The 20,438-nt window shown below is 43.4% G+C and overlaps 2 protein-coding genes across 5 annotated transcripts in view; both read left to right on the forward strand.

Annotated features, from left to right (window-relative positions):
* Window positions 1–2,869: 2,869 nt before the first annotated feature.
* On the forward strand, window positions 2,870–12,852 carry LOC113875918 (zinc finger protein 211-like). Its single transcript, XM_027514622.1, has 3 exons — window positions 2,870–3,352; window positions 4,488–4,614; window positions 8,099–12,852. The coding sequence occupies exons 1-3, from the start codon at window positions 3,320–3,322 to the stop codon at window positions 9,568–9,570; spliced, it is 1,632 nt and encodes a 543-aa protein (XP_027370423.1). The 5' UTR covers window positions 2,870–3,319; the 3' UTR covers window positions 9,571–12,852.
* A 1,567-nt stretch (window positions 12,853–14,419) lies between these two features.
* Window positions 14,420–20,438, forward strand: part of LOC113875917 (zinc finger protein OZF-like) — a 39,732-nt gene continuing 33,713 nt past the window's right edge. Inside the window, exons 1-2 of one of the 4 annotated variants that reach the window (XM_027514621.1) lie at window positions 14,432–14,710; window positions 15,788–15,914. In XM_027514621.1, the coding sequence (XP_027370422.1) occupies window positions 14,678–14,710; window positions 15,788–15,914 (160 nt within the window). In that variant the 5' untranslated portion in view covers window positions 14,432–14,677. Of the gene's footprint in view, window positions 14,711–15,787; window positions 15,915–20,438 lie in introns of all 4 variants that reach the window. The other 3 variants (XM_027514617.1, XM_027514619.1, XM_027514620.1) reach the window with 3 other exon arrangements.

The following is a 20,438-nucleotide window of genomic DNA, read 5'->3' on the forward strand; positions in this document are numbered from 1 at the left end:
TCCATGTTTCTGTTTGAATTATGGTTTTCTCAGGCTCTATGGTGGGAATATACATGGATATCACCATTATGCAGAACAGAATGGAGATTTCTTAAAAAGCTAACAACTACCATATGACCCAGAAATCCAGCCTATCTTAAACTCTAAGACTGAATGCATGCTGACACCTCCAATGAAGACTGTAAGATAGCAGTATGAAATCATTATGATTTTAATTGCATTTCTCAGGATTTCTGATGTTGAGTGTTGCTGGTTTTTAATGTCTCTTTTCCTGTGTGTCTTGTTTGGGTATCTTTCTGTTCCTATCTTTTTGCCTACTTTTATTTTGTGGGATTTCCCCATTTTCCCTTTTTGTGACAAATAGGCGAGCAGGGAAACAACAAAGATATCCGTGATATTTCACTTATTCTTCAATAATGTGAGTGTTTCCTGCATGGAATTTGAATTTGGAATACTGAGAGAACATGTTCTCATGTTTTCCTCAATTTCTTTACTACGCATAATGCAATAATCAAATACATTATATACATTTAAGATAAATGTATACTATTAACATAAGCTACCTCAATCTTAAGTGCATTCATTCAGTTACAAAGTAAATCCTTTTTTATATTATAGCATTTGCCAATTTCCATGAGTGTAAATACTTCCATAGCCAATGTCAGACTGCAAACATAATGTCACTGAACATGGAGTTGGGAAGCATTGCCAGTAGTGCACCACTGTATACTTTCCCCTCTTACAGGTTCAGTAGCCAAAAATAACTTTTAAGAATGCTACCATAGTTGAATGACCATATGGTGACAGGTTTTGCATATTTTAAAACTCGTTTTATGGTTGTGCAGTAGACTTAAATTTTACGTATTTAATAAGTAAATGTCAATATTCTGATACTTTGTGTATACCCCTCAAACCAGTTTCTACCTGCCATTTTAATTCATCCTCAACATTAAAATTACTGATGTAAGAGCACATTCCACTTTTTACAATATGTAATTTTATTTATTTGTGATGGTGCTGGGTCTTCATTGTTGCACAGGCTTCTTCTAGTTGTGGAGAGTGAGGGGTACTCTCTGGTTGTGGTGCACGGGCATCTCATTGCAGTGTGCTAGAGCAGGGCTCTAGGGCACTAGGGCTTCAAGAGTTTTTGCATATGTGCTTAGTAGTTTTGGGTCCCAGGCTCTAGACCATAGGCTCAATAGCTGTGACCTGTGGTATTTCCTGGACCAAGGATTGAACCCTTGTCTCCTGCATTGGCAGGTGCAGTCTTTACCACTGAGCCACGAGGGAAGCCCACTACTTTTGTGATGACTGTTTTCAAATGTTTATATAAATGGCATGACTACTGCATCCTACCCCTTTGTGAGATCATTTATCATATCATGTATTTTGTGTGTGTGTTTTGGTAACATCATGGCATCTGGATTGTGAGCAGTTCAAGAAACAGAATGTCCCAGTCCTAGGTTCTATGTGGTGGACTGGTTGGAGGCACAGTGGGACAGACAGAAAAGTTGCAGGAGCCTGAACCCTGTTTAGTAGGAGTTTGCTTGCTCACTCCTGGCCCTTGAGCCTGGCAGAGTGAGGTCTGCTTTATCAGCTGCTGGTTTCCAGGGAGCAGGTTCACATACACCCCAGCCAAGGAGAAGACATGCTCTGGCTCCACTGACTCCATGCCCCAACGTGTTGCTGGATCTGGTGCAGTCAAGACCAGGGTAAGGACTCGATTTTTGGGTGCAAAGGGCAGAGCCCAGGTTGGGCTGCGGTGGCGATTGTTGGCAGTTACTCCATGGGTGCATGAGGAGCAGCCCACATTTCTGACAGCTGCTGAGCCACAGTTTACCCACCCCAGCATACCTACAGAGAAACCACCCTGGCCCTGCCTCCTCCCTGTGGAACTGTGCCAGGCAGGGCTGGAGTGGCAGAAACTGGAGACACTGATCAGCTGTGAGAGACAAAGGGGTCTAGTCTTAAAGTCAGGATAACATATTAATAATCGTTCAGCCTGAATAGCAAATACAGAGCCCAGAGACAAGGACGAAGACATCACAAGGTCCAGGAGAGACACATCACCGTGGTCAGACACAGCAGGCAGGATGTGGCGGTAGGCTTTTTTTTTTTTTTACTGGGGAGGATAGGGAGGTTACTTGCTTTAGAGGGAATTGAGGTGAGGCTGGCTCGTCAGTTGACAGGGAAACCAGGAAAAAAGCAGGCCACTTACAGTCTCTGAGCAACTCAATGTGAAGTAGTTACTATCTAATGACAAAAACAAGGACTATCTGGGGCTAGAGCAAGAAGGTAGGTATTGATATATGAGGCTTTATTATTAAGTGAAAGTTCAGGCAGGCGAGTAGGGTATAGGTGAATCAGACTGGTGGGGCAGGGGATGTACAAAGAGGAAGAATACAGCCATTTTGGGTGTCCTGATTATCCATCATTGTTTCTCACTTAGTTGCACACCATCACTGACTATGCAGGCACGACAGCCTTTTCTGGGGGACGAAAATAAGTGTTTTCTCTCTTGTTCAGCTGTAGCAGGCCTGCCCAGTATCAACTTTCAACATTCCCAGTCAGAATCCTGTAGTCTTTTTTTTCTTTTCCCTGACCATAATTTACAGATGACTTGAGCACTTCAGGTTGCATGCATTTCAAGAGCAATAAGATAATGTTTTCTTACTTCCAGTTACCAATGGCTGTCAGCTACATTATCCCTACACTTCAGAGATCAGTATCATTAAAGACTTAAATTCTCTGAAGCACCCTCCCCCTATTTCGTCATCGACTCCCCATCTCTTTAATGAGGACGGAGGCCCCCGACACGTGATTTCCCAGCGCTCCTCGCGGTGCTGCTTGGCTTTCCTCCTCGCACTTCCAGTGTGGCGCCATGCCTTGAGGCCTTGGCACTACATTACCCAGAAGAACTTGCGCCAAGGTGAGGTAGCTGCTAAGTCGCTTCAGTCGTGTCCGACGCTGCGCGACTCCATAGACGGCAGCTCACCAGGCTCCCCTGTCCCTGGCATTCTCCAGGCAAGAACACTGGAGTGGGTTGAGCCCTTGAAAATTCAGAAGATGCGCGTTTCCTGGATCCGGCAGTGTGACTTCCGGCGCGTTTATTTCGACGTTGTGTTTGTTGTTGAGACCGTGGGGCTGGTGAAAAGCTCACGAGTGAGGAGTTTGCTGGGCAGTGAGGGGCCTTAGGCGGAAGCGGAGTCTTCGTGCACACTGCACAGGGTCTGTGCTTAGTGTCACCTGCGGCGAGTTATCGTGCGGAAACCGACCTGGTCGCTCTACTTTGGAGGCTCCGCTCCGCCCACAGGCTCGGATGGCGGCGGCTTCGCTGCCGGTGCCACCTCAGGTAAACGCTCTGCCCTGCGCCCTTTCCCGTCCAAATATGAATGCCCCGTGCGAGAGCGCCTGCTCAGGCCGCTGTATCTCAGGGCCCTCTCCCACGACAGGCGGCCTTCGGGGTGGTGTCCTTATTTCCGAGGACCTGTGTAATGTGTGAGTGAGGCTTTGAGATGCAACTGAAGAAGGAATGTTGGGGAACCTGAGGTCCGTCCAGCTTCTGTGAGGAACAACGTTTGCGGGCAGGCTTCACCTGGAGTGGCAGATGAGAGGTTGTCATTTCCTGCTTGGACCTTCTGGAAGCGGTGAAGAGTTTTGAGCACAGGACGGACGTCATCTGAATTGGGGTTTTTAAAATTAGGCTTCGAAACTGTTTAGTGAAAGAAAAGTCTGTTGGTTTGTGATGATTAATTTGAGGCAGAGGGAATTTCTGGCTTTTCCTTGCTCACAACTCATAAAGAGGTAGTACTAAGGACGGAGTCACGAAGGAGACCTTAGCCAGCCACCGTGCCATTACCAGGGCTCTGGTCCCAGGCAGAAGTCCTGGGAAAGTTTGAGCCCCTGGAACATCACCCAGGTCACCTTCCTCCGTGGTCTGCCCGTTCCCACAGATTCCCAGGTCTGCAGAAGCACTTTTGGTAAATGGAGGTTGTCCCTGTCCCTCGATTATTCTCAAGCCCATACACGCATTCTTTGTATTTGACAAGGGTCTTAAGGCTCCTCACCTGCCATTCACCTAGACCCTTGGTTTGGGAACCCTGGAGAACCCCATGTTCAGGGTCCTGAATGCAGGCTGGGGTCTGTTGAGGTGGTTCCTATTTTCCATCATCAATGGAAGGAAGTGTGGAACTGGTCACTTTTAATGTGAGGCTGAACTGGTTTAGGTAAGTGCAGGGTTTTGTTTTTGTTTTTTTTCTCCTGGTGGGAATAAACAGTAGGGAAGAGCCGGATTTTGGCTTCAAAGGACTACCTGTGTTTTCCGGAGCCAATGGGAAGGTCAGATCAAAGGAGGGAGGTTTTTTTTTTTACTCCAGGTTTCAGGAGGCCCCATCTGACTGGGCAGTGGGGGAGATGTGCGAAGAAGTTGGATGGTGGTTTTCTGGGAGTGAGTTCGTTCACTGTTTTATTTCTCCCTATTGTACCAGGGCAGTGTGACCTTTGAGGATGTGGCCGTGTACTTCTCCTGGAATGAATGGTGTCTTCTTGATGAGGTTCAAATACGCCTGTACCTTGATGTCATGCTGGAGAACTTCGCACTTGTGTGCATGCTGGGTAAGGCCTACACACCCACCTCGCTCCTCTGAGCTAGGCTCTGCCTTTTTCCTTTTCCCCTGGGGTAGGTATGTCCTTCTCACATACGGACCATGGGCGCTACTTTCTCAAAATGCTGAGTTATGTCTGGGGTTAGTATAGCTAGGAAGAGTGCAACCTCAGCGCCAGAACACCTGTATCCCCAAATTTGCAGCTGAGGAATCAGGGTCAGTAGTCTTTTCGTTTTTTTGTTTTTATAATTTTATTAAAATATTCTGTTCAGTTCTCAACTTTATGTTAATTTTGCTGCACAGCATAGCTACTAAGTTTTTTTAATACACACACATACACACAGATATATATATATATATTCCTTATTCATTTCCCTTACAATTTATCACAGGTACTGAATATAGTTTCCTGTACTATGACATCAAGACCTTGTTTATCCATGCTATGTTTACTAGTTTGCGTCTGCCAATCCTATACTCCCAATCCTTCCCTCACTTACCTCCCTCCCACTTGGCAGACACAAGTTTGTTCTCTGTTCCTGAGTCTGTTTCTGTTTTCTGTATGTTTATATGTAGATATGTAGTGTCATATTTCAGATTCCATAAAGAAGTGAAATCAAATGGTATTTGTCTTTCTCTTTCTGACTTACATCATTTGCAAATATTTTATCCCAGTTTTTAGGTTGTCTTTTTTGGTTGCTTTTATTTTGTTTTTAGAATTTTTTTTTTTTTTTTTTTTAATTTTTTGATTGCATTGGGTCTTTGTTGCTGGGAGGATTTTCTCTACTTGTGGTGAGCAAGGTTTACAGGTTGGTTCAGTACTTGTGGCCTGAGAGTTTAGTTGCCCTGTGGCATGTGGAATCTTCCCTGACCAGGGATCTTACCTGTATCCCCTGCAGGTAGGTTGTTACCCACTGGACTGCCAGGGAATTCTTGATATGGATTCTGTTTATTGATTTTTGAATGTTACATTATCCTTGTGTACCTTGCAATAATCCCAGTTGATCATGGTATGTAATTTTTTTTTTTTACAGTTTTTGATTCAATTTACTGATATTTCATAGCATGTAGATCTTTTAGTTGAGGCATGTGAACTCTTAGATGCAGCATGTGATATCTAGTTCCCCGACCAGGGATGGAATCTGGGCCCCTTGCTTTGAGAGTTAGGAGTCTTAGCCAATGGACCACCAAGGATGTCCCTTCTCTTTCATTTTTTTCCCCTTTTCTTTCATTTTTGATATTATTAATTTGTGTACTGCCTCATTTTCACAGACTGACTAGAATCCTTTTTATATTATTGGCCATTTTAAATAACAAGGTTTTTTGGAGCTTTGTTGATTTTTCTATATAGTAGTTTCATAAGGTAAAAGCACAGATAATTGATTTTAGGTCTCCTTTTGCAATATGTTCATTCAATGCTATAAATTGCCTTATAAACACTGCTTTCACTTATTTTGAAAAGTGTTGTGTTTATTTGAAAATACTTAAAAAAGTTTTCTTCAGTTCAGTTCAGTCGCTCAGTCATGTCCGACTCTTTGCGACCCCATGAATCACAGCACGCCAGGCCTCTCTGTCCATCACCAACTCCAGGAGTTTACCCAGACTCATGTCCATTGAGTCGGTGATACCATCTCATCCTCTGTCGTCCCCTTCTCATCCTGCCTTCAGTCTTTCCCAGCATCAGGGTCTATTCAAATGAGTCAACTCTTCACATCAGGTGGCCAAAGTATTGGAGTTTCACCTTCAATATGAGTCCTTCCAATGAACACACAGGACTGATCTCCTTTAGGATGGACTGGTTGGATCTCCTTGCAGTCCAAGGGACTCTCAAGAGTCTTCTCCAACACCACAGTTCAAAAGCATTAATTCTTCAGTGCTCAGCTTTCTTTATAGTCCAACTCTCTCATCCATACATGACTACTGGAAAAACCATAGCCTTGACTAGACGGACCTTTGTTGGCAAAGTAATGTCTCTGCTTTTTAATATGCTGTCTAGGTTGATCATAACTTCCCTTCCAAGAAGTAAGCGTCTTTTAATTTCATGGCTACAGTCACCATCTGCAGTGATTTTGGAAAAATAAAGTCAGCCACTGTTGCCACTGTTTCCCCATCTGTTTGCCATGAAGTGATGGGACCAGGTGCCATGATCTTAGTTATCTGAATGTTGAGCTTTAAGCCAACTTTTTCACTCTCCTCTTTCACTCTCATCAAGAGGCTCTTTAGTTCTTCTTCGCTTTCTGCCATATGGGTGGTGTCATCTGCATATCTGAGATTATAGATATTTCTCCTGGAAATCTTGATTCCAGCTTGTGCTTCTTCCAGCCCAGCATTTCTCATGATGTACTCTGCATATAAGTTAAATAAGCAGGGTGACAATATACAGCCTTGACGTACTCCTTTTCCTGTTTGGAACCAGTCTGTTGTTCCATGTCCAGTTCTAACTAAAAGTTTTCTTAAGATTTCTTTTTGGGGACTTCTTCTTTGACCCATGTTTTATTTGAAATGTATAGTTTAATTCTCAAAATTTGGGGATTTTTTTTTTCAGCTATCTTTGTGTTACATATTTTTTCTTTTTGAAAGTCGCTCAGTCATGTCCAACTCTTTGCAGCCCCATGGACTACACAGTCCATGGAATTCTCCAGGCCAGAATACTGGAGTGGGTAGCCTTTCCCTTTTCCAGTGGATCTTCCCAACTGTGTTACTGATTTTTGTTATAATTCCGCTGCGCTCTGAGAAAAGACATTGTATGATTTCAGTTGTTTCAAATTTGTTAAGGTGTGTTTTCTGACCTAGGATGTGGTCTATCTTGTGAATGTTGTATGTCAGCATGAATAGACTACTGTGCTGATTTTGGATGGAGTATACTAGTAGTCTTTAGGTGTCCTTACATCCAGTTGATTGATGATGGCACTTTTCAGTTGAACAGCATCTTTACAGATTTTCTGTTTGCTGAATCTGGTCATTTCTGGTAGAGCAGTTTTGAATGAAGTCTCCAACTATTATAGTCTTCAGCTATTATATCTGTTTCTACTTGTAGGTCTGTTTTGCCTCACGTTTAAATATTCTGTTGTTAGGCACATAAATGTTAAGGATTATTTTGAAATTTGAAAAATTGACCCCTTTATCATTGTGTAATTCTCTTTATCCCTGATGACTTTGTTTATGTTAAGTCAGCTTTGATATTAATATAGTAACTTTTTTTTTTTTTTTAATCTTTTCCTCTTTTTTTTTTGGCTGTGAGACATGTAGGATCTTAGTTCCATGGCCAGGGATTGAATTTACACTCCCTGCATTGGCAGTGCACTGTCTTAACCACTTGGCTGTGAGAGCCACATCCAGTCCTTGTGTCCTGGGCATAGTGAGACCAGCTGCTTCATCAGTTTAATCCCAGTTCATGTCCTGAACACGATTCCATGGACTGCCTCTTTCATGTATCAGATGTACAGTTGTAATGATGTTATTCCCTCCAATAAAGTCAAACTGTTTGTTTTCAGGTTCTTGTCATGGAGTCCAGCATGCAGAGACATGTTCTGAACAGAATGTATTTGCAGAGGGAGCATCACAGATTAGTACTCTCAGGGCAGAATTGTCTCCTGAGAATACCCAGCCCTGTAAGATATGTGTCCCAGTCTTGAGAGACATTTTACATTTAGCTGAAGAGCAAGGAACAAATAGGGAGCAGAAAGAATACACGTGTGGGACATGTGGGAAACAATTCTATTTTACTGCCAATGTTCAGCAGCACACTGGAGTGAAATTCTGCCAGTGTCATATGGGAAGATCTGCATATTTGAAAAGCTGTACGATCCATGCAGCAAGGAATGTGTCTACCAACATGGAGATTGGGAATGACTTCCTGGCCAACATGGGAATTCAGAAACAAGCCACTAATACCAGGATGCCACGAAACAACAGTAAGGAGTATGATGCTGTTTTTCACAGTGGAAAAAGTCATCAGAGCTGGGGAGAAGACAAGATAGTCTCCAACCCCACAGACATACTTGTTCAGGATGAAGAAGCCCTCACTGGTGAAGGATTTTGTGAGTTCAGCAAATTTAGGGAAGCCTGCATCCAAAGAAATAGCCTTATTCAGCACGAGGAAGTTCGTGCCAGAGAAAGGTCTTATGAATGCAGCCATTCTGGAAAATTTTTTGCCCACAAATCTGGCTTCTTTGCAGGTCAGAGATTTAACTCTGGAGGAACACTATATGCCTGTCCTGAATGTGGAAAGTCATTTAGCCAAAGGAGGTACCTCAGAATCCATAGAAAAATCCACACTGGAGAAAAGCCTTATAAATGTAAGGAATGTGGTAAATCTTTCATCCAAAAGGGGCGGTTAATTGACCATCAGAGAGTTCACACTGGCGAACGGCCTTATGAGTGCAGTGAATGTGGAAAGTCTTTTGTTGCTCTCCGTGGCCTCCAGTATCATCAGAGAGTTCACAGTGGTGAGAGGCCCTATGGGTGCAGTGAATGTGGGAAATCTTTTATCGCTAAATCTGACCTCCATTATCATCAGCGAGTTCATTCTGGAGAAAGGCCTTATGAATGCAGTGAATGTGGGAAATGTTACATTGATAAGAGAGGTCTTCAGTATCATCAGAGAGTTCACAGTGGAGAAAGGCCCTATGAGTGCAGTGAATGTGGGAAATGTTTTATTTTTTCAAGTGGTCTCCGGTACCATCAGAGAGTTCACAGCGGAGAAAGGCCCTATCAGTGCAGTGAATGTGGGAAATCTTTTATTGTTAAGAGAGGCCTCCAGAATCATCAGAGTGTTCACAGTGGAGAAAGACCTTATGAGTGCATTGAATGTGGAAAATGTTTTATTGACAGGTCACGTCTTCATCGGCATCAGAGGGTTCACAGTGGAGAAAAGCCTTATGAGTGCAGAGAATGTGGGAAATGTTTTACTGATAGGTCAGGCCTTCATCGTCATCAGAGAGTTCACACTTCTGAAAGGGCTTAAATGTTGGTAATCCTTTAGCCAGAGACAGTTTCCACATATCCCTAGGAAAATCCACACTGGAGAAAAGTGTTTCGAGTGCAATGAATATAATAAATCTTTTTTCCAAAACTGGAACATAATTGTACATTACAGAGTTCATGGTGGAGAAAGGCCTTACGCCTGCACCAAATGTTGGAAATTCTTTAGCTGAAGGAAGTACCTCAGTACCCATAGCAAAATCCATAGTGGAGAAAAGCCTTATCAGTACAAGAAATATGATAAATCTTTTACCTGTAAGTACTGTTTCATTGGACATCAGAGAATTCATACTTTGCTGCTGCTGCTGCTGCTAAGTCGCTTCAGTCGTGTCCGACTCTGTGCGACCCCACAGACGGCAGCTCACCAGGCTCCTCTGTCCCTGGGATTCTCCAGGCAAGAATACTGGAGTGGGTTGCCGTTTACTTCTCCAATGCATGAAAGTGAAAAGTGAAAGTGAAGTCGCTCAGGCGTGCCCGACTCTTAGCGACCCCACGGACTGCAGCCTACCAGGCTTCTCCATCCATGGGATTTTCCAGGCAAGAGTAATGGAGTGGGGTGCCATTGCCTTCTCCATTCATACTTTAGAAAGGCCTTATTAGTGTAATGTATGTGGTGAGTCTTATATATTCTGTCTGGCTTCCATTATCATCAGGGCAGTCACAGAAGAGAAACACTGTATATGTGCAGTGAATATAGGACATCCTTTAACCAAGCCCACCAACTGAGTTCCTTTAGGAAAATCCACACTAGAGAAAACCCTTCGGAGTGCAAGGAATGTGGTCAGTCATTTTCCTGAAAGTGCCACTTGATTAGCCATCAAGTAGCTCACACTAGAGAAAGGGCTTTATGGGTATCACAATACGGCTGGCAGTGAAATTGAGGGATTTGAGGTAGTAAGAAGGTGGGACGTACCTATGCCGCAAACGGACACTTTCTAGAGGAAACTGAAGCACAGAGATGCTGTATCATGTTTGTGATCTCTTTGCAATGGATACGGATCTGGGATTTAATTCCAGGTTACCTGTTTCAAGATTTAGGGAGTCTGGTCATTTTACCCCCTCCTGCTCCCTCCAGGTTTGGATACTGAGATAACACCTTGTCCGTCCTAACATTTCTGCACCCCTCATCCCCTGCCTGATGAGCCCTGCTTATACCCTAGCCTCACGCTGATTATCTTTTTTCTGAAAACCAACATTGATGACTTTCCTGTAGATTGTTCCATTTAGCTACTCAACCAAACCAGTGCTGTGATTCAGTTTTTATTATTGCTATTTGAGAAAGAAGGGGCGTCCATCTCAGAGAGGTAGAGGGCTTTTCATAAGGGCTCTCTCGTGAGAGTGGTTCCTCTTCACTGCACATATACGCTGGCGGCTTTGCTGCTGCTCAGAGCAGGGACTCTCCTGTGTTCCGACCACACCTGATGCCTGCATCACCACCAGGGGTTCCAGCTTCATTTCCACCTATGCGCAGTTCTTGCAAACACTCTCCCCTTGGGAAGTTCTTCACAGGACAGCAGCACTAAGCCAGAGACTCCAGCCCCGCTCGCTGGGTCACTGCATTTTACACTGGCATCACCACTTCAGGCTGTGCCTGTTGTCCCATTATGCAGTTGACCCACTCATGTTCTAGGCAGTGTGAGGAACACTGAAGAACTAAGTATCCTCTGTGGTCCTCACATAGCCTGGTCTCCAACGTTCTTCCTCTCAACCTCTGCGTGTCCTGCCACTGCTCCTCCTACCCCCACTCACTTTGAAAAATGCAAGTTGCCCAGTAATGATTGTTAATCAGTAAGAACTTGCCCCCCCCCCCCATCATTAGGAAGCAGAGTTGACGAACATTTCTAAAAAATATTTTTGTTTAGAAACTTTCTTTACAGTATGTTGGTTTCTTTCATACAGTGACATGAATCAGCCATAAGTATACATATGTATCCTTCCTCTTGACCACTCCCCCACTCCATCCTACCTCTCTAGGTTGTCAGAGAGCACTGAGTTGAGCTCCCTGTGTTGCACAGCAACTTCTCACTAGCTATTTTACACGTGGTAGTTGTATATTTCAATGATACTCTGAATTCCTCTCACCCTCTCCTTCACCTGCTGTGTCAATAAATCTCTTCTCTGTGTCTGTATTTCTGTTCTCTCCCTGCAAATAAGTTAATCAGTACCGTGTTTCTAGATTCCATATGTGTGCATAAGTAAACTATAATTTGTTGTCCTTTTTTGACTTTGTATAATGGGCTTTTAAGTTCATCCACCTCACTAGAACTGACACATTGATTACTTTTTATGGCTGCCTAATACTCTATACCGCAACTTCTTTATCCATTCATCTGACAGTGGGTATCTTGGTTCCTTCCATGTCCTAGCTATTTTAATATTGCTGCAGTGAACATTGGAACACATATGTTTTTGAATTATGGTTTTCTCAGGGTATATGGTGAGAGTGGAAATTGATATAAACATTATGGAGAACAGTATGTAGATTTCTTAAAAACTAGGAATAAAGCTACCATATGACCCAAAATTTGAACCTATGTTAAAATCTAAGACTGGATACATGCTGATACCTCCAATGATGACCATGTAACAGCAGTGTGAAATCATGATTTTAATTGCATTTGTCAGGATTCTTGAGGTTGAGTGTTGTTTCTTAATATCTCTTTACCTATGTGTCTTGTTTGGTTCTTATCTTTTGTCTTCTTTTATTTCCCCATTTTCTCTTTTTTTGATAAATAGGAGAGCAGGTAAACAAGAAAGACATCTGTGAGAGTTCACCCACTAGCCAGTAATGTCAATGACATCTGCACAGAATTTGGAATACTGAAAGAATATGTTCTCAGGTTTTCCTCAATTTCTTTAGTATGCATGATGTAATGACCAGATACATTATACACATTTAAGATAAATCTGAATTTTTAACATATGCTACTTCAGTCTTAAGTGCAGACATTAAGTTACAAAGTAAGTTAAGGCCTATTTTATAATGTTTGCCGATTTCTGTGGGTGTAAATACTCCCATAAACAGTGTCAGATTGCCAGCATAATGTCACTTAACCTGGAGTTGGGAACCTTTGCCAGTAGCCCACCATTGTGTAACTCCCCCTTTACAAGTTCAGTATTTCTACATATAATTTTAAGAATTTTACATTACTTGAATGCTTATAAAATGATAGGTTTTGGATATGTGTTTTAAACATTTCATGGATGTATAGTTGACTTAAAATAAATTTTACTTATTTAAAATGTGCGTTTTGATACTTATGTACACCCCTTGAAGCAGTGTCCTCCTACCATTTTTAATTCATCCTCAGCATTAAAATTACTGATGCAAGAGCATATTCTACTTTTTAAAATATATAATTGTATTTACCTACTTATTTTTGACTGTGCTAGATATTTATTCCTGTGCAGTCTTTTCTCTAGTTGCGGAGAGTGGTGGTTTCTCTTGTTGCACACTATGGGCTCCAGGTCATGGGCTTTGGTCATTGTTCCCAGGCTCTAGAGCGCAGGCTCACTAGTAGTGGTGCATGGGCTTAGTTGCTCTGGGGGTATGTGGGATCTTTCTAGACCAGGGATCAATCGAATCTGCGTCTCTTGCATTGGCAGGTGGGTTCTTTACCACTGAGCCTTGAGTGCAGCCTACCACTTTTGTGAGACTATTTTCAAATGTTTATATAAATGGAATGACTATTGGGTCCTTCCCCAATGTTATATCATCTATCTTACCATGCGCATTTTTTTGTGTTTTTGTAGCATCATGTACTTCTGTGTTTTTCAAATTTATAATCCCAGGTATGTCATTGAATACATAACTTCTTAGAATGCATTTGTAAACTAAGAGAGCCCTTATGTAACGCCAGTAACATTATTGCACATGAAAATATTCTAAATATTGCTGCATGTTAGCCCAACAGGGGACACAGTGTGACAGAGTTTGAATGCTGACCACCCTTCATTGCGGCCTGGATCTACAAACTCATGTACCACAGCACAAAGGGAAATGAGAAATAAGACCTTATTGGGAAAATACAGTGGGAATTGCAGACCCAGGGCCAGAGAAACACACAAACACTCCAGAGAGATGTTGGGACAGGCATGTGAGATGGATGCCCAAAGTTCTGGGCTTGTTACAATATGGATGAAAGATTGAGTTCAATGTTAAAGTAAAGACAGTTGAGAATTTATAGCCAAGAAGAAATGTTAGGGGACAGTGGATGGAAAAACACTGGCATGAAACACCATAAGGGCTGTTCTTTGCAAGCCAACTTGAGACTCTTGCCATAGAAATCAAATAGTAAGCATAGGAAATAGGTGTTTGATTAGATATCAATATGGGAGTTATACTTGCTAAGTTGTCTTTATCTCTTGTTAGGCTTCATCAAGCCTGTTAAATATCAACTTTCTGCATTCCCATTCAGGGTATTGTAGACTTTTTTCTTAAATGACTTCAACACTTCAAGCTGCATGCATTTCAAGAGCAATAGGATAATGTATGTTTACTTCCAGTTACCAACGGATGTAAAATAGGGTTGGCTTCAAGAAGTCTGAGATTAAGTCTATAATACTTCAGTGATCAGTAGCATTAAAGACTTAAAATGCTCTGAAGCACCCTATTTCCGTTCCCTCATGGGGCCCCCATCCTCTTTAGAATTGTGGAACCACTCTCCTCCACCTCAGGTGATTTCTCTGCGATCCTCTTGGTGCCAGGGGGGTGGGGGGGTGGGGGCTTTTTTTCTTGGGGCTTCCAGAGTGGGGCGCAATTGCTCAAGGCGTTGGCACTACATTACCCAGAAGATTTTGCGCTGAGGCCTTCAGCCAATGAAAATCCAAAGGCGATGCATTTCCTAGAGGCGGAACATCCGGTAGTGGGACTTCCGGTGTTTCGGTGGCTGACATTTTGGTCGCTACTGAGACTGTGGAGCTAGGCAGAAACTCCGGAGTGTGTTGTTGGAGAGGGAGATGAGGGGCTGAGGCGTAGTTGGAAGCTTTGTTCGTACCACGCAGGGTTGCAGACGTCGCCGTAGGCCGAGAATAACCGTGCCGAGTCCGACTCGGTTGTTCGAGTGTTGTCGCTCCGCCCACAGGCTACGATGGCGGCGGCTGCGCTGTCGGCCCCACATCAGGTAAACGCTTCGTGCTCCGGCTTCTCCCCTGCCCATTTCCTTACTGAAATACTGATGCCCAGAGTTAGAAGCCTGCTCAGGTCGCTTTATTTCAGGCCCCTGGTTCAGAACATGCAGGCCTTCCGAGGTGGTGTCTTTATTTCTGAAGACAAGTGTAATGTGTGGGTGAGGCTTGGATGCAGCTGAAGCAGGATCGTTGGGGGAATCTGTAGTCCATACTGTTTCTGTGAGGAGCTAAGTTTGAGGCCAGGCTGCAGCTCGAGTACTAGATGAGAAGTTGTATTGTACCTTTCTTCTTAGGGCCTTGGGAGCCGACACGATCTAGTCGAGCTTTTAAAAGTTCTCCAAAGACTGTTGAGTGGAAGAAAAGTCTGTAGCGGGTGATGAGTACTTTGAGCAGAGGGAAGTTGCGGCTTTTTCACGGTAGCATCTGGTAAACACGGAGGAGAGGTTAGCCAGTCAGCTGAGGCTCCCTGGCCCTGGTACCAGGCAGTGGCCCTGGCATGTCCTGAGTCCCTGGAGCACCGCCCTGGTCACTCTCCTCCGTGGCCTTCGTGTTCCCGCAGATTCCCAGGGCTGCAGAAGCACTTTTAGTAAATGGAAGTTGTTCCAGTCCCTCACTTGTTATCACTCCCAGGCGCTAATTCTCTGTATTTGAGTAAGGTCTTGGGGGCTCTTTACCTGCCATCCTACCAGTTTTTTGGTTTGGGGACCTTGGGAACCCCATGCCTGGGTTATTGAGTGCAGGCCTGTTCTATGGAGGAAGTATGGCACATTACTCCTGGAACCCGTGTCAGTCCATGGAAGTGCTTTGAGGTGAAGCTGAGCTGGTTTAGGTAAGTGCAGGTCTCCTTATTTTCTGGTGGGAATAAGCAGCAGGGAAGAGCAGGATTTCAGCTTCAGATGACTGCCTGTGTATTCTGGGGGCAATGGAAAGTTCAGATCAGAGGAGGGAGATTTGCTTCCCGTTGTTTCTAGGGGGTTACATCTTACTGGGCTGGGAGATATGTGGCAAAATAGATGGTGGCTTTTCAGGAGTGAGACTGTTCATGGTTTTATTTGTTCGTGTTATACCAGGGCAGTGTGACCTTTGAGGATGTGGCCATGTACTTCTCCTGGGAGGAATGGTGTCTTCTTGATGAGGCTCAGATACAGCTGTACCTGGATGTCATGCTGGAGAACTTTGCGCTTGTATGCATGCTGGGTAAGGCCTGCACACCCACCTCTATCCTCTGAGCCAGGCTCTCTTTCTCCTTTCCCCCAAGAACAGTTCTTTACTCCTCACATCACCGCTTTCTGCAAGTGCTGAGTTATGTGCTGTGGTTAGTGTGTCTATGGAGAGTGCATCCCTACTCCTTAGTGCCGAACACCTGTAGTCCCAGATTACAGCTGAGGATTCAGGGTCAGTGGTCTTTTTGTTTTGTATTTAATTTTATTGAGTTATTGTTGATTTACAATTTTGATTCCTGTTGTACATTAGATTCTGCTAGTTATCCATTTTAAATACAGCGGTACATGTCAGTCACAAACTCTCTAACCATCCGTGCCCTTCTCCTTTCCCTTCTGGCAACAGCAAGTTCATTGTCTAAATCCTTGAGTCTGGTTCTGTTTCCTAAATAAGTGTGTATGTATCAGTTTCTTGGTTTTTTTTTAAATTTCATTTAAGCGATATTATATTTATCTTTCTTGCCTGAGGTCCTTTCTCAGTGACCTGGTTTAAAGAAGCCCTTCCCCAACACATACACACATTAGGCACTCTCTGGGATGTTATCCTGTTCCTAAAAGCACCTTTGAGGTGTCCTGGTTTGTTTGCTTACATGTTTATGATCTACCAAGAGTGCTTTTATACCTGCTTCACAGCTGTGTTCACAGCCTGGGAAAGAGTGCCTACTGTATAGAAGGTGCTCAGTGTAATCCGGCACATTAACTGGTTGAATCATTCCAGTAAAGAGAAATATGATGTTTCTTCCCACAGAATACTTTGTTTTGGTTGGTTTGAATCTATTCTAGTTTTCCTAAGTTTTTATTTTGTAATGGGTTATAGCCGATTAACAATGTTTGATAGTTTCAGGTGAACAGGGAAAGGACTGGGCCATCCACGTACAGGTATCTGTTATCCCCCAAACTTCCCTCCCATCCGGGCTGCCTCATAACATTGAGCAGAGGTCCATGTGCTGTATAGTAGGCCCTCGTTGGTTATTCATTTTAAATACAGGAGTGTGCACATGTCCACCCCAAATGCCCTAACTATCCCTTCTTCTAGTCCTTCCTCCTGGCAGCCATTCGCTGACTCTCTTTCTGTTTTGCAACTTCATTTGTGTCGTTTCTTTTAGATTCTCCATATAAGGTGTGTCATAACTATTTCTCCTTCTCTTTCTGACTTAACTTCTCTCAGTATTGACAATCTCTAGGTCCATCCATGTTGTTGCAAATGGCATTATTTCATTTGTTTTAGTGGCTGAGAACTATTCCATGGTATATAAGCACCACATCTTCTTCATCTATTCATCTGTCGACAGACATTTAGGTTGCCTCCATTTCTTGGCTATTGTAAACATTACTGCAAGGAATATTGGGGTGCATGTATCCCAAACTATGTTTTTCTCTGTAGACATGCCCAGGAATGGGATGGGTGGATCATAAGGTAACTCTTATTTCAAGGAGCCTCTGTAGTGTTTTCCATAGTGGCTGTACCAATTTACGTTCTCACCCACAGTGTAAGAGGTTTCCTTTTTCTCTGCGTCCTCTCCCAAATTTGTTATTTGTAGACTTTAAAAAAATTAGTTAATGAATTTACTTATTTTAATTTTGGCCACCCTGGGTCTTCGTTGCTTTGCTGGGTCTTTTCTCTAGTTGTGGAGAGAGGGGTCTCCTCTCTAACTGCGGTGTCTTCTCTTGTTGCGGACCATGGGCTGTAGCCCCGCAGGCGTCAGTAGTTGTGGCTTGTGGGCTCTAGAGCACAGAGCTAGTAGTTGTGGTGCACAGGCCTAGTTGCTCCGTGGCACGTGGGATTTTCCTGGATCATGGATTGAACCAGTATCCCTTGTATTGCAAGGTGGATTCTTAACCACTGGACTATAAGGAAAAACCATATTTGTGGACATTTACTGATGGCCATTCTGTCCGGTATGATGTGGTACCTCATTGTATAATAGTTTTGGTTTGCATTTCTTTGATGATTAGTGATGATGGGTACCTTTTCATGTGCCTATTGGCCATCTGAATTTTTTTTTCTTTGGAGAAATGTCTAAAAAACCCAACCCAGAAGAAAGGTCTTTTGGGTTGTTTTTTTTTTTTGTTATCAATTGTACTCCTCTTTATATATTTTGGAAATTAAGCCCTTGTTACTCACATTATTTGCAGTAGTTTGTCTTTTTGTTTTGTTTATGGTTTACTTTGCTGTGCAAAAGCTTTTGTTTGATTTTGTTGTTGATCACTCAGTTCAGTTCAGTTCAGTTCAGTCGCTCAGTTGTGTCCGACTCTTTGCGACCCCATGAATCGCAGCACGCCAGGCCTCCCTGTCCATCACCAACTCCCGGAGTTCACTCAGACTCACGTCCATCGAGTCAGTGATGCCATCCAGCCATCTCATCCTCTGTCGTCCCCTTCTCCTCCTGCCCCCAATCCCTCCCAGCATCAGAGTCTTTTCCAGTGAGTCAACTCTTCGCATGAGGTGACTGGAGTTTCAGCTTTAGCATCATTCCTTCCAAAGAAATCCCAGGGCTGATCTTCAGAATGGACTGGTTGGATCTCCTTGCAGTCCAAGGGACTCTCAAGAGTCTTCTCCAACAGCACAGTTCAGAAGCATCAATTCTTCAGCGCTCAGCCTTCTTCACAGTCTAACTCTCACATCCATACATGACCACAGGAAAAACCATAGCCTTGACTAGATGGACCTTTGTTGATCATTCAGTCGTGTCCAATTGTTTGCGACCCCATGAACTGCATGCTAGGCTTCCCTGTCCTTCACCATCTCCTGGAGTTTGCTTATGTCCAGTGACTTAATGGTACCATCCAACCATCTCATCCTCTGTTACTCTCTTCTCCTCCTGCCCTCATTCTTTCTCAGGATCAGGGTCTTTTCCAGTGAGTTGGCTTTTCGCATCAGGTGGTGAGCGCATTGGAGCTTCAGCTTCAGCATCAGTCCTTCCAATGAATATTCAGGGTTGATTCCTTTTAGGATTGACTAGTTTGATCTTTTTGCTGTCTACGGGACTCTCAAGAGTCTTCTCCAGTGCCACAGTTTGAAAGCATCAAGTCTTAAGTGCTAAGCCTTCCTTATGGTCCAAGTCTCACATCCATACATGACTGTGGGAACATCCATACATGACTGTGTTTGATCAGGTCCCTTTTGTTTTTGCTGATATTTCTCTTGCCTTGAGAAACTGTCAAGGTCAGTAGTCTTCCATCAGCCTGATTTATTTCTCCTTGTTTGCCGTCTTTTTGGCCAAGTGACTTTCCAAGTGAATGGTACCGAAGTTTTACTCCATTCCTATACCTGACATTTTTTTGTGTGTGCCTGACTCTGCAACAGTGTTGTCACTGACATGGTTACTACTGAAACAGACCATGAGATGTTTCTGCAAGATCTTTTTTCAAGGTTCCAATTTCTTTATATCCATGCCAGCATCTGTTATTTTCTGTTCTTTTGTTTTGGTCTCCCCAAGGGGCATGCAGGGTGTTATTCCCCTGAGAAGTGATAGCCAGGGATTGAATATCTGCCACCTGTATTGGCAGTATGCACTCTTTTTTTTTTTTTTTTTTAATATTAGGGAATTGGAGGTGTGAGTGCAAGGTTTTTCTATTTGTGTTTTGTTTTTTATTTATAGTATTTATTCATTTGGCTGCCCTGGGTCTTAGTTGTGGCACTTCAGGTCGTCGCTCTTCAGTCTTCGTTGCAGCATGTGGCATCTTTAGTTACAGCACGTGAACTCTTAGTTGTGGCGTGTGGGATCTAGTTCCCTGACCTGGGATGGAACCCGGGGCCTCTGCACTGGGAGCCTGGAGTTTCAGCAACTGGACCACCAGGGAAGTCCTTGTTGTTTTCTTTTTTTTTAATCATTGCCGTCCTAATGGATGTGAAATGGTATATTTTCCCATTCTGGTTACATTCCCTCATGGTGTGCTTATTGGTCATTTGTATATCTTTAAAAAATATCTACCCAAGTCCTTTTTTAATTTGTTAATCTGGTTGGCTTTTTAGTTGTTGTTGAATTACAAATTTATCCATAGATTGTGAATATCAGTCCTTTACAATTTATTTATTGGGTTGCGCTGGGTCTTCGTTGCTGTGCACAGGCTTCTCTTTAGGGTGGCTTCTCTTTTGTCACGTGAAAGAGGCTCTCTCAGTCTCCAGTGCACAGGCCTCAGTGGTTGCAGCACCAGGGCGCCAGAGTTGCCGTGGGGGCTCTTGGATGTGTGGGCTTCAGTAGTTGTGGCACACAGGCTTATTTACTTACGTGTGGAATCTTCCCAGACCAAGGCGCGAACCTGTGTCCCCTGCATCGGCAGGTGGATTCTTATCCACGGTGCTATCAGAGAAGTCTGATATTAATCCGTTTTTGTATTTGTGTTTTGGAAATGCTTTCTCCCAACCTATGGTTTCTTTTTTACTGTGTTTATAGTGTCCTTTGATGTACAAAACTTTATTTTTTTCTCTTTTCCGCACAGCTTTCTTGAGGTACTATTGACACATGATACTGTATAAGTTAAAGGTTTGCAACCACAA

Source organism: Bos indicus x Bos taurus, chromosome 18 (genome assembly GCF_003369695.1).
Source record: "Bos indicus x Bos taurus breed Angus x Brahman F1 hybrid chromosome 18, Bos_hybrid_MaternalHap_v2.0, whole genome shotgun sequence".
Taxonomy (NCBI): Eukaryota; Metazoa; Chordata; class Mammalia; order Artiodactyla; family Bovidae; genus Bos; species Bos indicus x Bos taurus.

Bases quoted from the DNA above. Each gene is read 5' to 3' on its own strand.
- LOC113875918 (XM_027514622.1), top strand. From the start codon at position 3,320: ATGGCGGCGGCTTCGCTGCCGGTGCCACCTCAG. The intron at 3,353-4,487 runs GTAAACGCTCTG...CTATTGTACCAG, and splicing joins CGCTGCCGGTGCCACCTCAG to GGCAGTGTGACCTTTGAGGA. The intron at 4,615-8,098 runs GTAAGGCCTACA...GTTTGTTTTCAG, and splicing joins CGCACTTGTGTGCATGCTGG to GTTCTTGTCATGGAGTCCAG.